This window comes from Sceloporus occidentalis, unplaced genomic scaffold, assembly GCF_023333645.1.
Source record: "Sceloporus occidentalis isolate IW3139 unplaced genomic scaffold, rSceOcc1.0.p SCAF_38, whole genome shotgun sequence".
Classification (NCBI taxonomy): Eukaryota; Metazoa; Chordata; class Lepidosauria; order Squamata; family Phrynosomatidae; genus Sceloporus; species Sceloporus occidentalis.
Window position 1 is genome coordinate 3,936,609 of NW_028317018.1, and position 16,859 is coordinate 3,953,467.

Consider the following 16,859-nt stretch of genomic DNA (forward strand, 5'->3'; position numbering starts at 1 on the left):
TATTTTGTGACTTCTCTGGTGAATGTCTAATTGACCCCTGGGAACTTTTCAATCACCTCATGTTTCTTGAGTTATACATCAGTTATTATGTTATGTTAATATATTTAACCCCTTCGCGACCTTTGCCGGTTCAGGACCGTCATGACAAGAAGGTCACTAAATGACCTTTGACGGTCCTGAACCGTCAAAAAATGAAATAAGCTTAGAAAGTGATCAACGCTTAAACGGCGTTACTGTAATGCCTCGATGTCGAGGCATTCAGTAACGCCGAGATCGGCATCGGGGGCCATGTCTGGCCCCTCCCCGGGGCGTCAACAGCCGCCATACATTGTATGGCGGCGGACGAGCGTTTTAAAAGCGTTTAGGAGGCGATCAACGATCGCCTCCTAAACTTAAATGGTGTCGCTGGAATGCCTCGATCAGGAGGCATCCAGCGACACCAAACACTTACCTTTGGATGGGCTGTGACCACTCCGGAGAGCGGTCACAGCCGCAGCTGCCGGTGATCTTCACCATCAGCAAGATGGCGGCAGCCCGGGAAAAAAAAACAATAAAGAAGAAAGAGTTCGCTAGACGGTCTCCAGACCCTCTAGAGAACTCTGGCTCCACTTGCAGGTTGAATACAGGTACTGCATTCAACCAAGCAAGTCAATGGAACCCAGCTTTCTAATCACTATGTGATTAGTAAAATATTCAAAAAAAAAGAAAAAAAAGAAAAAATGGAAAAAAAAAAAAGAAAAAAAAAATGTGCTAACATTTAAAAATAATTATGCAGTGATGTCACTTGATAAACCATCCAGTACCAGCAAAATGTGTAAAAAAAATATAAAAAAAGTATTAAAAAAATAAAATTAAATAAAAAAATAAAGTTTATTATTTTGAGCAAGTGCTAAAATTCTCAAAAATCTCAACAAAGAGTTAAAATAAAAGCACTTCAAATACCCAAGGGGTGTCTAATATATATAAAAAATGGCTGATGGGGTAAATTGGAGTGGCTGAGCTCAAAGATAGGGCATAGGTACAGACTGACCAAAATGGAGAAAAAAAGCACACTTCCCAAATGTGGCATTTTAAATCTCAAACAACCCGACAAACCCATGCATGTCGGGTATCACTGCACTCAGGAGATGTTCCTGAACACACATTGGGGTGTTTGACAGTGACATATACCAGAACCTGTATATCTATAACTAAAGTACAATTTGTGTGAAAAAAAAAATAAAAAAAATTACTATTACAAAGTTTGACAAAGTGTAGTTCTATAATTGGTGCATGGAAAGGGTTAAAATAACAGCATTTGGAATACCCTGGGGTGTCTAGTTTTCAAAAATATATGGTTTGAATGGGTTAAATTGAGTTAACCCGCTTCAAAGATATTCCAAAGAGGAGATGGAGGCAGAATGACCAAATGACCACCTGGATTACGCATGCCCCAAAAGTAGCCTTTTACCAGCCAAACAATCTGACAAACCCATGCATGTGGGGTATCGCTGTACTCAGGAGATGTTCCTGAACACATATTGGGGGGTTGTTTGACAGTGACATATACCAGGACCTGTATATCTATAACTAAAGTACAATTTGTGTGAAAAAAAAAATAAAAAAAATGACTATTACAAAGTTTGACAAAGTGTAGTTCTATAATTGGTGCATGGAAAGGGTTAAAATAACAGCATTATATATGGTTTGAATGGGTTAAATTGAGTTAACCGGCTTCAAAGATATTCCAAAGAGGAGATGGAGGCAGACTGACCAGATTTGTTAAAAAAGATTTGGAAATCATAAAACGCTGCTTGTACTTATTGCCCTATAACTTACAAAAAACAGCAAAAAAACATAAAAACACTGGGTATTTCTAAACTCAGGACAAGTAGTAGAATCTATTTAGCTAGTTTTTTTACTTGCTTTTTTAGGTGAGTAAAAGATTTTTCAAATAAAAGTCATAAAATGTGTTTTTTTTCAATCTTTCACCATGTTTTTTTTATTTTTTTATAGTAAATAAGATGATACGATCAAAATAATGGTATCTGAAGAAAGCCCATCTTGTCCTGAAAAAAACAATATATAACTTATGTGGGTACACTAAATGGGTGAGGAGAAAATTACAGCTGAACACAAGCACCACAAAAGTGTCAAAACAGCCTCGGTCCCACAGGCTACAAAACGAAAAATGAGCCCGGTCCTTAAGGGGTTAAACATGTACATGAATAACATGAATAACAAAGAAGAAGAGCTGTAGTCTTTTCTTGTATAAAGACATTTATTGTCTGAAAGTGTTGCAAGAATGTTGCCAAAAATATTTAATATCCAAAAGTATTTTAATGAAAATATCTTCACATCTTTAACCCCTTCGTGACAAAGGCTGATTTTACTTTTTGTACCCTTCGTGACAATGGCCATTTTAACATTTCTGCGCTGCTCATGTTTAGTTGTAATTTTCTTCTTTCCCGTTTACTGAACCCACACACATTAGATATTGTTTTTTTCAGGACAAGAAGGGCTTTCTTTAGATGACATTGTTTTGATTGTATCATATTATTTACTATTAAAAAAAGTATAAAATATGGTGAAAAATTTAGAAAAAATGACTGTTTCTAACTTTTACTCATCTATAAAAGGTAATGAAAAAACCTGCTAAATAGATTCTACTATTTGTCCTGAGTTTAGAAATACCCAATGTTTTTATGTTTTTTTGCTTTTTTCTACACATTATGGGGCAAAAAGTACAGGTAGCGTTTTGCTATTTCAAAGCCTTTTTTTTCCAAATCTGGTAATTCTTCCCCCCATGTGCCATTTCGGGTATCTTTGAAGCCGGCCCATGCAATTTACCACATCAAGTCATATATTTTTAAAACTAGACAGCCCAGGGTATTCCAAGTGCTAGTATTTTAACCCTTTCCAAGCACTAATTCTACCATCAGCCTTTGTCAAACTTTATGGTAGTCATTTTTTTTGCATTTGTTTTTTCACACACTTTACTTTAGGTATGAATAAACAGGTTCTGGTATATGTCACTATCATAAAACACCCCAATATGTGTTTAGCAACATCTCCTGAGTACAGTGATACCTCACATGAATGATTTTGCCTGGGTGTTTGGGGGCAAAAGGGCCACATTTGGGGCATGCGCATTTTCAATGTTGAACTTTGGCATTTGGGGATCCACTGCCCATGCCCTATTTGGCACATCTTTGAGCCGGGCCATTTCAGTGTGCCCAATAAAGCCATATATTTTTGAAAACTAGACACCCCAGGGTATTTCAAATGCTAGTATTTTAACTCTTTCCATGCACCATATCTACCACCAGTCTTTGTCAAACTTTGTGGTAGTCATTTTTTTGCATTTGTTTTGTCACACACATTTTACTTCAGGTATGAATTAAAAAGTTCTCGTATATGTCACTATCACAAAACACCCCAATATGTGTTCAGCAACATCTCCTGAGCGCAGTGATACCCCACATGAATGATTTTGTCTGGCTGTTTGGGGGCAAAAGGGCCACATTTGGAGCGTGCACATTTTTCAATGTAGAACTTTGGCATTTGGGGATCCACTGCCCATGCCCTATTTGGTACATCTTTGAGCCGGGCCATTTCAGTGTGCCCAATAAAGCCATATATTTTTGAAAACGAGACACCCCAGGGTATTTTAAATGCTGGTATTTTAACTCTTTGCATGCACACATTTTACCACCAGCATTTTTTCAAAGTTTGCAGTAGTATTTTTGTGTGTGTATTTTTCCCACACACACCTACTTTATGTATGAATTTACAGCTTCTGGTATATGCCGCTGTCACACGACACCCCAATATGTGTTCAGCAACATCTCCTGAGTACAGTGATACCCCACATGCATGGGTTTGTCATTTTTGGGGGGAACTAAAAGGCCACATTTGGTACGTGTGCATTTTTCTAATTGGAAATTAGATGTGTGGCCATCCTTCCCCCCGTGTTAATTGGGACATTGTTGAACCCGGCCAATTCAATTTACCCCATCAAATCATACATTTTTTTAAAGTAGAGACCCCATGGGCATTTAATATGCCAGTATTTTAACTCTTTCCATGCGAGAATTGTTTTAACCTAATGTGCTATATTTTTTATATATATATTTTAAATTTTTTTTGCCTTTTTTAAAACATTTTTAAGATTTTTTTTCAACTTGAAGGTTCCCCTGATAGTGACATCAGAGGGAAATTATTTTTACATTTTACTGTTTTTTTACTATTTTTTTTCTAATGATTATTAATTTTATTTTATTTTTAATTTATTTTTTGCTAATCACACTGTGATTAGAAAGCTGAGCTCCATTGACTTGCATGGTTGAATGCAGTACCTGTATTCAACCTGCAAGTGGAGCCAGAGTTCTCTAGAGGGTCAGGAGACCGTCTAGCGAACTTTTTCGTCTTTATTATTTTTTTTCCCGGGTCGCCGCCATCTTGCTGATGGCGAAGATCACCGGCAGCTGCGGCTGTGACCGCTCTCCGGAGCGGTCACAGTCCATCAAGAGGTAAGTGTTTGGTGTCGCTGGATGCCTCCTGATCGAGGCATTCCAGCGACACCATTTAAGTTTAGGAGGTGATCGTTGATCGCCTCCTAAACACTTTTAAAACGGGCGTCCGCCGCCATACATTGTATGGCGGATGTTGACGCCCCAGGGAGGGGCCAGACATGGCCCCTGATTCCGATCATGGCGTTGCTGAATGCCTCGAGGTTGAGGCATTACAGCAACGCCGTTTGGGTAAAAAAATCGATCACGGATCGATTTTTTTTACCCGTTTTAACAAATGACGGTCCCTTTTTTGCAGATGACACATTAGTGATTAGAAGAAGTGCTTTTATCCCTTCATTACCAGGAAAGAATTTTGTTTTGTGCACCTCCTAAATGTTGCCTTTTAGCCTCCAAACAACCTATCCATGGGTGATTTTATTGTACTCAGAAGATGTTGCTGAATACATATTGTGGTGTTGTTTGGCTGTGGCATATACCGGGCTGTAAATTCATACCTGACTTGCAATGTATAAAAGAAACCACACAAAAATACTACCACAAACTTTGACAAAGGCTGGTGGTAAAATGTGTACATGGAATTGATTAAAATACCAGTATTTGAAATAACTTGGGGTGTCTAGTTTTCAAAAACATATGGTTGGGGTGGGATGGAGGTGTTACTTAAAGGTATAGTAATGAGGGTAGTTTTAAGACACAAAGGCTCTCTTGCCACTGATCATAAACATGGCAGTGAGAGGCAGAGTAACTGATGAAACCTGGATGGTTTTGGCTCTGCTATTCGGTCACAGTTAATGACCTGCTAGTAGGCATTTGGAATGATGATCAATTTTAGGTGCCCTCCTCAGTTTTCATTTTTTACCCACCTCCACTGCATGAGGTATGTCTGCATTAATGTTGGATTTTGTGCAACAACGTTTTTTATTTCAGCTGCAAGCCACAAATGATACTGATTCTCCACTAAACTGAAAAGCAAGGAAATGTAAAAACTGTAAACAAACTGGACCCCTTGGGAACTGAGCTCTGAGTTCTCTATAAATCATAACATTTACTATGCAGCAGAAAAGGTAGTAGATATATGGAGCATAGAAAATGGGGGTGCATGTTTATCTCAATTACATTTATCTACTTAAAACAGGTGTTTTTAAATTATGTTGCAGACATTACTTCTAAATTCTAACTACAAAGATTAAATCTACTTAATGACATTTGGTTTGCCAAAAAAATCTAATCTATGTCAGACTGGAAAGATATATTGTTGATTCATGAAAGTTCAGCATTTTGTAATTTCTTGGGCATTTTAAGAGTTATGAAGCATAGAAAAAATATAAAATGTTCTCCTAACAATTCCGTTATGCCTCTTAGTAACATACTGAACATAAGGTCAAATTGACACAAATCGTATGATCAGCTGCAGGGTATAATTTATATGATCCCCAGTGAAACATACTGCTGTGCAGCACTTTATCTGCCTCTCCAACTCATGAAGGGAAGGTGAAGCCATTGACTGGGTCACTTTGCTAAAAACTATACATGTGGTACCTCCAGGAGCTACCACATGCAAGAAAGTAATGGGGATTGGTTGGCACTAGTCTCCTTAGGTCTTTAGGCAGCCAGCTGGTCCCCACAGCAATCAACAAGCTATACCTCTGTTTATCCCGAATGAGAATTATGCTCATCATTTGGTGTTCAATGTTGGCTTTTTATGAAAACGTAAAATCTGTTCTTATATAACAGCATAGTTTATCTGAGAGTGTTAAGCACAAAAGTCAAAAGTTTTCAATAACGAAAATACCTTTATATCTGAGAATCACAAGACAGATCAGTATCTGTGAATCCATACAACAAAATATGTACCGATATCATGTAATAAAATCAAACAAGCCACACATATACAATGACCAATAAATAATGACACATTTTTAGTGGAACAAGAATTACATCATTGTATATGTAAGTGACTACAGTATCTAAAGGTACTTGATATTGGTTTCAAAGAAGTAGAACTAGCATATAAATTAATTTCCTATCTCATTATCTTTCCCTTACCCATACCCTTACAAATGCACCCATAATCAACTTGCTGCCACCAAAAAGGGAAGGGAGATCATTCATGAGGACAAATACTTAATCTACATCCACAATTATATGTACTACCATTCAAAAGTTTGAGGTCACTTAGTTTTGAAAGAAAAGCTAATTTTGTCCATTAAAATAACATGAAATTGATCAGAAATACAGTGTAGTTAAACGTTGTTATGGACAATTTTTGATGTATAATGTAAGTTAGTTAACATGATAGACTTGATTGCTCATTCTGTGGTTAATACTTTCAGCCTTATGGACCAAATGCTACGCTTAGTGGCATGGCATTCAAATGCCCAGTTGATCATTTAGGTGTAACAACGCTTTGATACTTTTAATATGTATTTACTTTGCAAGTTTAACTTAAAATGAATTGGCTTCTTTGGCTGTATATGTCCACACCCCTTTAGGTAGTGATCTCTGGATAATTGGACATATTTGGCTTTCATGGTAATTGATAACATAAACGGAATTAGCAGTTTGTGATTGGTTATTGTTTCCCTTTTGCGTTAGGTACCAAAATTTTTACTTAGGTTAGGTTTACAAAATATTTTACTATATTTAAAAACCCCTGCCATTCTTGATTATGGTTAGCCCCTAACAAAGCCATTTTTTGTCTTTCATCTTTGCCCCGGTAGATTAGGCAGCTTATTCTGAGGAACAATCGGGTCACAAAGCGTTTCAGCTCATAATGCCATTCACAACCAGGCACGGATGTGCCGGCTGATGTCCAGTATAGGGACATACACTATAGTACTTGGGGCAAATAGTATACTTTGAATGATCTCAAGCCCAGTTTGATTTACTACACATATATACACTATACTATACATTATAACTTGTCCTTCAATAAGGGAACTCTTAGAGGAGCCACAAGAACTATGAACTTTAGGAAGGCAAAGTTTGATCAACTAAGAGAAGCCCTTAACACTGTAAATTGGGAAAATGTCCTCAAAAACAAGAGTACAGACACTCAATGGGAGATTTTTAAGAATATCTTAAATTCTCACTGTGAAAGGTACATACCGTATGGGAATAAAAGAGTCAGGAACAAGAGAAAACCAATGTGGATAAATAAAAATGTAAAGGGGGCAATAAATGGCCAAAAAAAGGCATTTAAGCTACTAAAACAGGAAGGCAGTGAGGAAGCACTAAAAACCTATCGGGAAAAAAATAAAATATGTAAAAATCAGATAAAAGCAGCAAAAGTGGAGACAGAAAGACTCATTGCCAAAGAGAGTAAAACAAACCCCAAAATGTTCTTTAACTATATAAATAGTAAAAAGGTTAAAAATGAAAGCGTTGGCCCCTTAAAAAGTAATGTCGGAGAAGTTATAGACGGGGATCAGGAAAAAGCTAATCTATTAAATATATTCTTCTCTGCTGTATTCACAGAGGAAAATGAAATGCCAGGTAATATACAGCAGGATGAGATAAATGCCCCAGTACATGTCGCCTGTCTAACCCAGGAAGAAGTGCAGTGCCGCCTAAAAAAAATCAAAATAGACAAATCACCAGGTCCAGATGGCATTCACCCCCGCGTTCTAAGGGAGTTAAGTAATGTAATAGCCAGACCCCTATTTCTAATATTCAAGGACTCTATAGTGACAGGGTCTGTTCCCAAGGACAAATGTTGTGCCAATATTCAAAAAGGGGACAAAAAGTGACCCGGGGAATTATAGGCCCGTTAGTTTAACTTCTGTTGTGTGTAAACTGTTTGAGGGTTTCCTAAGAGATGCTATTTTGGAGTATCTCAATGAAAATACATGTATGACTCCATCTCAGCATGGGTTTACAAGGGATCGGTCCTGTCAAACTAACCTGATCAGCTTTTATGAGGAGGTGAGCTCAAGACTGGATCGGGGTGAATCGCTGGATGTCGTATATCTTGATTTTTCCAAAGCATTTTATACGGTGCCACATAAAAGGCTGGTACATAAAATGAGAATGCTTGGGCTGGGGGAGAATGTGTGTATGTGGGTAAGTAACTGGCTCAGTGATAGGAAACTGAGGGTGGTTATTAATGGTACATACTCTGAGTGGGTGACTGTTGCTAGTGGGGTACCACAGGGGTCAGTTTTGGGTCCCTATTTTGGGATTGTATAGTAAAGTATCAATCTTTGCAGATGATACTAAGCTCTGTAACGTGGTTAACACAATAGAGGACAGTGCACGATTACAAATGGATCTGCATAGGTTGGAGGCTTGGGCTGGGATGTGGCAGATGAGGTTCAACACAGATAAATGTAAGGTTATGCACATGGGGAAGAAAAATCCAGGCTGGGAATATGTATTAAATGGGAAAACACTGGGGACGACTGACATGGAAAGGGACTTAGGAGTTTTAGTTAACAGTAAATTTACCTGTAGCGACCAGTGTCAGGCAGCTGCTGCTAAGGCAAATAAAATCATGGGGTGCATCAAAAGGGGCATAGATGCCCACGACAAGGAAATAATTCTACCACTGTACAAGTCACTAGTCAGACCACACATGGAATACTGTGTACAGTACTGGGCACCAGTGTACAAGAAAGATATAGTGGAGCTGGAGAAGGTTCAAAGACGGGCAACCAGAGTAATAAGGGGAATGGGAGGACTACAGTACCCAGAAAGATTATCAGAATGAGGGTTATTTAGTTTGGAAAAAAGACGGCTTAAAGGGGACTTAATAACTATGTATAAATATATAAGGGGGCAGTACAGAGATCACTCCCAGGACCTATTTATACCCAGGACTGTATCTATAACAAGGGGACATCCTCTACGGCTGGAGGAAAGAAGGTTTCTACACCAGCACAGACGGGGGTTCTTTACAGTAAGAGCGGTGAGATTATGGAACTCTCTGCCAGAGGAAGTGGTAATGGTAAACTCAATAAAAGAGTTCAAAAGGAGCCTGGACATGTTTCTTGAAAGCAATAATATGACAAGTTATGGATATTAGATTAATAGGGACAGAACGTTGATCCAGGGATTTATTCTGATTGCCATATTTGGAGTCTGGAAGGAATTTTCCCCCTGGTATGGGGCAATTGGCTTCTGCTTCATAAGGGTTTTTTTGCCTTCCTCTGGATCAACACAGTAGGGACACAATATGTATATAGGTTGAACTTGATTGACTTTGGTCTTTTTTCAACCTTATGAACTATGTTACTATGTTACTATATATTCACTATAGTAGTACCATATGGGATGTGGTGTGTATTAACTATAGGAGTAGTGTATTTTACTTATGTTTTCTATTTGTGACCAATCTTTATGGCTAAATAAGCTTTTTGATATCTGTTGGGTTGGGGGATTTCCTATTAACTATTTGAGGTTTTTAACTTTACGTAATAAAAGTTAATTTTTAATTATATATTTTTTTTCATTTCTTTGTGTTATTTGTGCTTAGATAGATGAGCTATTCCCGATGTTTTTAAGACTCTGGGATCATTTGTTTTGTGAACACAGCACGGTCTTTAATATTACTTGTAATTGACTATTATAGCTGTAAAAGGCTGATATGTCATGATAAATCTTCATAGGTGTAAAGAGGCCCTTTATCAGCAACCATCACTTCTAAGTTACAATGGCAGGTTGTGTTAGCTTATCCTATGTTTATGCTTAAAAGGTGAATTGATCATGAGAAAACATTTTTGCAATTATATTAGCATGACTAAAAATGCAAAGGATTTTGGGAATGTAGTAGATCTGCTTTAATATACTTGCTGATATTACTGTGCCATCCAAAGGAAGATTTATTTCCTTCTTTTGGGTAAGCGTTTGTGACCAAACATTTTATAGGGCACAGTGCAGAATTATAGTTATAAATCCAGGAAGCAGTGGTTAGAAGTGTCACTTTAATACCTTGGGTCATATTTGTGGATTAGGTAGGCTCTCCTGTTTGGAGAGAGTTAAAAAGTGCCTTGGGCATGTACTAGTGTTAGCCTTCCGTTTTTCTATTCATCTCCTCACCTAGTATGTACCTGGCCACTTGATTCTGGGTCATAGCTCAAAGCTATGTATCCATAGATTGCCTCTTGTTAACTAATATCCATTGCATTTTAAGGTCTCGTTTACATGCATTAATCCTCACTTTTTTGCAGGATTCCTTACAAGGTCATCTCTAAAAATTTAACTGTAATCATTCCTAAGCTGGTATACATGAGCAACTTTGTTCTATCATATTCTACCCACATTTAGTGGATACTGCAGTGACAAATTGGAATTCCACAAAACCCAAAGCTCCATCATTTTCTTTATCCTCAGGACCTGATTTGGACAATGTATTCCCTACAGTCAGGACATTTGGTGGGCAGCTGAAGGCTAAGACATAAGCCAAGTTGTTGCGACTGTTGACAGCTATGAAAACATATACTACTTTAATTGCTTTCCTTTTCAAATCAGTCTTTTCATTGACTTTAAGTTTAAATTAACTTGTCTAAAATATACTTAAACTGCAATTGATTTGATTTATGAAAGAAGAGGGGTAACCCCTTGTGTTACTTTAGAGCAAAAATGTGCTAAAGCCTTTCCATGAACTAGTATTCCTCCTGTGGCCCAAAAGAAGAATGTTCACATTAGGTTTGAGCAGAATTAAGATTTAGAGAACTAAAGAACAGGTCTGTTAGAAAATAGCCTTTGTAAATTGCTTTGTTTAAAAGGAATGGGATAGAAAACAAGATAATATTCTCCAGAGGCAGCTTTTATTTAAAACATTTTGTCTGATTTATGCTCGGTAAACACACAGATGCATAGTTTGAATCAGCATGACTTGAGCTGACTCACAATTAGAATATTTCGAATCTAAATCCCCATGAGTGCAAAGCTCATAAAGTACATTAATGTTGTGCAATGGATTTTCCAATAAAATACAAAAAAGCTCATTCTGTGTGGAATATAAAGCCACAATAGTCAAAACCTAATAGAAATCTCCCTTGCACAAGATTTGACGAGCTTAGTAAAGTTACGTTAATTCACACATTTGTTTTACATATTAAAATAAGTGGTAATAAAAGTACCGTATATTCTGGCGTATAAGACGACTTTCTAACCCGAGAAAATCTTCTCAAAAGTCAGGGATCGTCTTATACGCCGGGTATACTTACTTACCGAGCCCCACTAAGCCTCTAGGGGAGGTGCGAGTGGAGAAACCACCTCCCCTGGGCCGGTCTTCAGGGCCGAGCCGAGGTAGGTGCAAGATCGTGATCTCCCCAACTAGCCCTGATCAGCAGGGCTGGTTGGGGAGATCACGACCTCCCTCTAACTAGCCCAACATTAGGGAGCTTGAGGTCTGGCACTTCAGACCTCGGCTTCCCTGCTCCCTAATCACTACGCGCAGGCTATTGATGCCGAGCGCGGGGATGACGTCATGTCCCGGCGCTCGCCATCAATTGCCGGCGCGTAGTGATGAGGGAGCAGTAAACAGAGGTCTGAAATGACAGACCTCGCGCTCCCACAACTGGATGGAAGAAAGAAGATAGAAAGATAACGTAAGAGATGGGGAGAAAGGGGTGTGAGTGCAGTGTATGTGTATATGTTGGTGTGAGATGGTCAGTGTATGATATATATATATCATATATTTATATATTGTCACGTACCTGGCTGCCGGTTCCTCCGGGTCCGCAGATCGGCAGCCGCCACGGAGAAGAGGGAGACCCTCCGCTTCATCACAGCAGCATCAGCCGCCACGGAGAAGGGGGAGACCCCCCGCCTTGCCGCAGCAGCCTCAACCGTCACGGAGAAGGGGGAGACCCCCCACCTTGCCGCTACAGCCGCAGCAGCCGCGGAGAAGGGGAAGACCCCCCGCCTCAACACAGCAGCCTCAACCGCCGCGTTCTTCTGCCAATCCCAAAATGGCGGCAGACCGGAAGTGATGTAACAGCACTTAGAAAATTTGGCGGGAAAACGCTAATTGATGCCTAACTTCCTCTGCCTACTTAAGGGACTCAGAAACCTTCCAGCTTTGCCTTCTGATGGTCGTACCTATCTTGTATAGTGTCTATTCCTCAGTAGGCGTTCCTGTGTGATTTCCCGTTACCGACTCGGCTTGTTCCTGTTTCCCTGGCGTTTGACTCTGGCTTCCTCCACGACGATTCTGACTTCTGGCTCCCTGACCTCGGCTTACCCTGCAAGGATCCTGACTTCCGGCTTCCTCCTCGGCTATTCTGCACTGGACTTATCTGTCTGTTGGACTTGCACGTGTTGTTCTACCTGACTACAGGTTCTATCTAACGCTGTGCGTGACATATATGATATATATATATATATATATATATATATATATATATGATATATATATATATATATATGATATATATATGATAGATATATATATATATCTATATATATCATATATATATATATATATATATATATATATATGATATGATATATCTATATATATCATATATATATCTATATATATATAAGGTATGTCCTTCTTTGTGTGGTGGTTCCTAGATTGGCTTGTAGGCTTAATGGGTTTTTGTTTATTATTGATCTTTGTTGATGTTATTTATTATATTTATGTGTTCAGTTTTGGTAGTCTTTGCCCTGTTAACGCAACAAGGTGTTGGGCCTAAGGTTGCATGGCAATGACATGGTTAATAAATAAATCGGCTGTGGCCTTTTCAACCCATTTTCTGGTGTCTGTTGTTATTGCATAGAGGTAAATTGGGTGGGTACCATCAGTCAGGGCTCACCATTCTGTATACACACTGCCATCATTCCAATACACAAATGGTTTTGCAAAGTACAAAGTGGACCTATATTTAGAGGAGAGGATAACATGCTAGGACAAGAGAGCTTTTCCAACTATTAGATGATCAGAAGATGCAAAATAAGAGTATTCACTCCTAATATCGTGGAAAAGTACAGCTAAAGGGTTATAGAGCAATGTGACAAGGTAAAGGACCAACTAAGTTTGAGGTTTACTAGATTGGTGCTTATTTACCAGTACATTTAATGCGCTAATATATCTTCAGTGCACATATGACAATGCAGATAATACATTTTATGAATAATAAATGCGCACTGTGTTTATAAATAGGTCTTACAATCTAGAAATTACGACATTCATAAAAACAATTCACCAAATAGAGAATACAATCATAAACGAGCATCATTGTTGTTAATGAGCAATTTACATTCATATGTAATAAGGGACGCATAAATGAGATTTATGAAATCGTTTACTGAGTTGGTCTTCTTAACTGAACTAGAAGTTTCATCCATCCATGCATTCAACTGTAATCTTTCAGAAATTCGTATGTCTGCAGAAAAAAATAAAAATTGAAAAACTGTCTTCAAAATGAATTTTGCTACAGGCATTACCTTGACATCGACCCAAATACTTGACTTCAATTTTCTCCTGTTTCTGGCATGATGCCTCTTTGATTTGACATGGATTATCGTAAGATTTCCCATCGGAAGCACAAACTGGATTCAAGCTGATGTGAGAGCAGTCAATGTTGCACACACACCTAAGTACAAAAAAAAAAGAAAATTAGAGAGTATACTTTTTGGGATCTAAGAGAAGTGGTGAGGAAACATAGTCCTTGGTGTAACAGCCAGTGGAAAGAAAATGTAAATTTGGCTATGAGATGTTTTACACCAATTAGACCATATGCATGATTTCATCTATTAAGTAAAAGTTTCACCTCTGTGTTCTTGAACCTGTTAACACATGCCTGTCCATGCAGGCATGTGTTTCAGTGGGGTTAAAATAGTAGGCTTTGCCATATAGCATGAAATTGTACTACAAGTGAGATGTCCCATCACAACACATGATCATGGGCATTGTACAGTGTAGTTCCAGATCTTTTTGGAATCCAGTCATACTCCCGAGCCAATGTAATGCAACTTCTATTAGGTATGACAACACAAGAAGAAAGAACAAAAGATTGTTCATTAATTTGGGATGTTACCATAAAATAATTTAAAGCAGCTTTTATAATGTAACCATTTTTCCAGAGCCCTCATTGAAACAGAGTTAATTTGTCCTAAATATTATTGGATAACATGCTGAAGGCGCACCATTCACTGTAAAAGGTATAATATACATAAATTAAAAATGTGATAATGTGGGTGTTGTAGCCTCCAAAAGCAGACTTACCAAAGGAACAAAAAGCATATGATAATTGTGTAATGTATATTTTCTTCAGCATTTTATTTTTTAAGCATTACTATGGCATTCAACCGTTTCTTTTGTCCCTATCCTGCCATATGTTTTGTAATGTCCCCAAGCCTTGTGTGCAATCTACATGCATTTACAATCATATCTATTGGACACACTAAGTGGTGTGGGGCTTTTAAGAAAATTATTTTTCACTCTAGTACTTGGCATATATGGGGAATCTATGAAGAGTTTAACTTGTCCTGAAACATACAGATTCTGAAGTATAGTGAAGCTATTTAGAAGGTTGTCACCTAAATATTACTATTGCAAAAGTTCAAAAATTGCCCTGGCCTTTAACATGAAAAAGTATAATGGCCTCTGGCTTAAAGCTTAAAGGGAAACCATTACAATAAATAAATAGTTTTGCATTGAACTCTATGGGACTGATTGTGTTGTGTGCTTTAGGGAACGCCAGCATCTTAATCATGTTCACAATTAACACATAGAAAACATGCAGTTAGCAACCAATCTGGAAGAGGAATGCAGAAACCTTATATCGTACATGACTGCTTAGGCCAGGGGTTCTCAAACTGCGGCCCTCCAGCTGCTGCAGGACTACATCTCCCGTACTCCTCAGCCAGCCCCTTAGCTGAAGGAGCATTATGGGAGATGTAGTCCTGCAGCAGTTGGAGGGCCGCCGTTTGAGAACCCCTGGCTTAGGCCTATAGTCTCCATACAGATTTCAGTAGAATGCCTTTATTCTTCCCCAATAAGACACCAGACATGAATATGTGGGTAAGGGGTTGATCACAGCTGCATTGAACACATAACCACCACCAGGCCAACTTGAGGACATTAACCATATGCCAGCTGACGGCTGGTTTAGCACATCAGGCAGTTATACCCAGCGAATACACCAAGAGCTTAAAAGTCCCCACTGGCTCGGTTTCTCCCATTTTCCGAAGTTGCAGATACCATATAGTCCCCTTAAGGGCCACCACTGCCTTGTCTTCGTGAAATCAAAGAAACTAAGATTTAAAAGTTTAAACCAAAATATCCATGGCAGACTAACTACTTGAACTGTTGCATGTTAAAGTACAAAAAATGTTAGTGTATTTTTACAGAAATAGTGTTTACTAGCAAAGATTAAAATCTGCATATAGTAAAGCATGGTCATTGCTTTCCCCTATTTGTGCTGAAAGCAGCAACTTATTATGGAACTAATGGTTCTAAAAAAAAAAAAAAAAAGTTTGATTTCATTTACTGATTTTCTAGCTTAGTTTCTCCAGCTTTCCTTCTCACAAGCCTCAGGTTGTTGACTAAATATCCTATCTGTGCCTATGTAAAATGAATCATCTCGTTAGTAATGCCATCCAAAACAAAAGAGCCCATGGGCAATCTAGCTGAACGTGTCAGTTCCCCTTAGCATTTGTCACTTGAAGCACAGCTTTTCGCACTTGACCACTTCTGTGCTTGCAAATTAAAGAAACATATCTTGGACAGATTGCTTTTAAAGACATTGCTGTTTCCCTCTGAATGCTTTGTGGCTTTGAAATACAAGTGACTATGTCCCATACTGTGACAAATGTTTCACAGTGCCCCATTTAAAGTGAACATGGCATGGCATAAAATAGAGTCTCTTAAGGGATGGATAAAGTCTGACTAAAACAAGTGAGCATTTAATATGCAACAGTAAATCAATTTGTTACTGGAAAATTTAGAATCAGCATTTTGCTGAAACATTCTAGAAGGCAAAACTAACTACCGTATTTTTCGCTCTATAAGACGCACCTGCTGATAAGACGCACCTAGATTTTAGAGGAGAAAAAAAAGGAAAAAATATTTTGAGCTAAAAAATGGGCTATAAAAAAAGGACATCATCCTCCCGTCATGCCTGCACAGAAAAAAGCTGGTCAGACATGATGGGAAGTGTAGTTGGACTACAAGCACCGTACTGCGCATGCGCCGGCGCCATACGTGACACGGCGCTTGCGTCAAATCCCCCCGTCCTCTCCATCCAGTCCGCCCTTAGCCGTCGCAACGGACCAGAGAAGAGGAGAGGCGACGACAGAGGCGGCGGTCTCCAGATGAAGACCTCCCCTGGACGGCGAAGCGAGACAGAGACTGTCCGGGACACTTTTGGTGAGTACCGTATTGGCTCGGAT

General features: G+C 38.7%; 1 protein-coding gene across 1 annotated transcript in view; it reads right to left on the reverse strand.

Moving 5' to 3' along the window:
• The window catches only part of LOC149290643 (tomoregulin-2-like), a 298,414-nt gene that overhangs the window by 92,140 nt on the left and 189,415 nt on the right, over positions 1 to 16,859 (reverse strand). Inside the window, exon 6 of the mRNA XM_089488490.1 lies at positions 13,911 to 14,059. Coding sequence (XP_089344616.1) covers positions 13,911 to 14,059 — 149 coding nt within the window. The remainder of the gene's footprint in view (positions 1 to 13,910; positions 14,060 to 16,859) is intronic.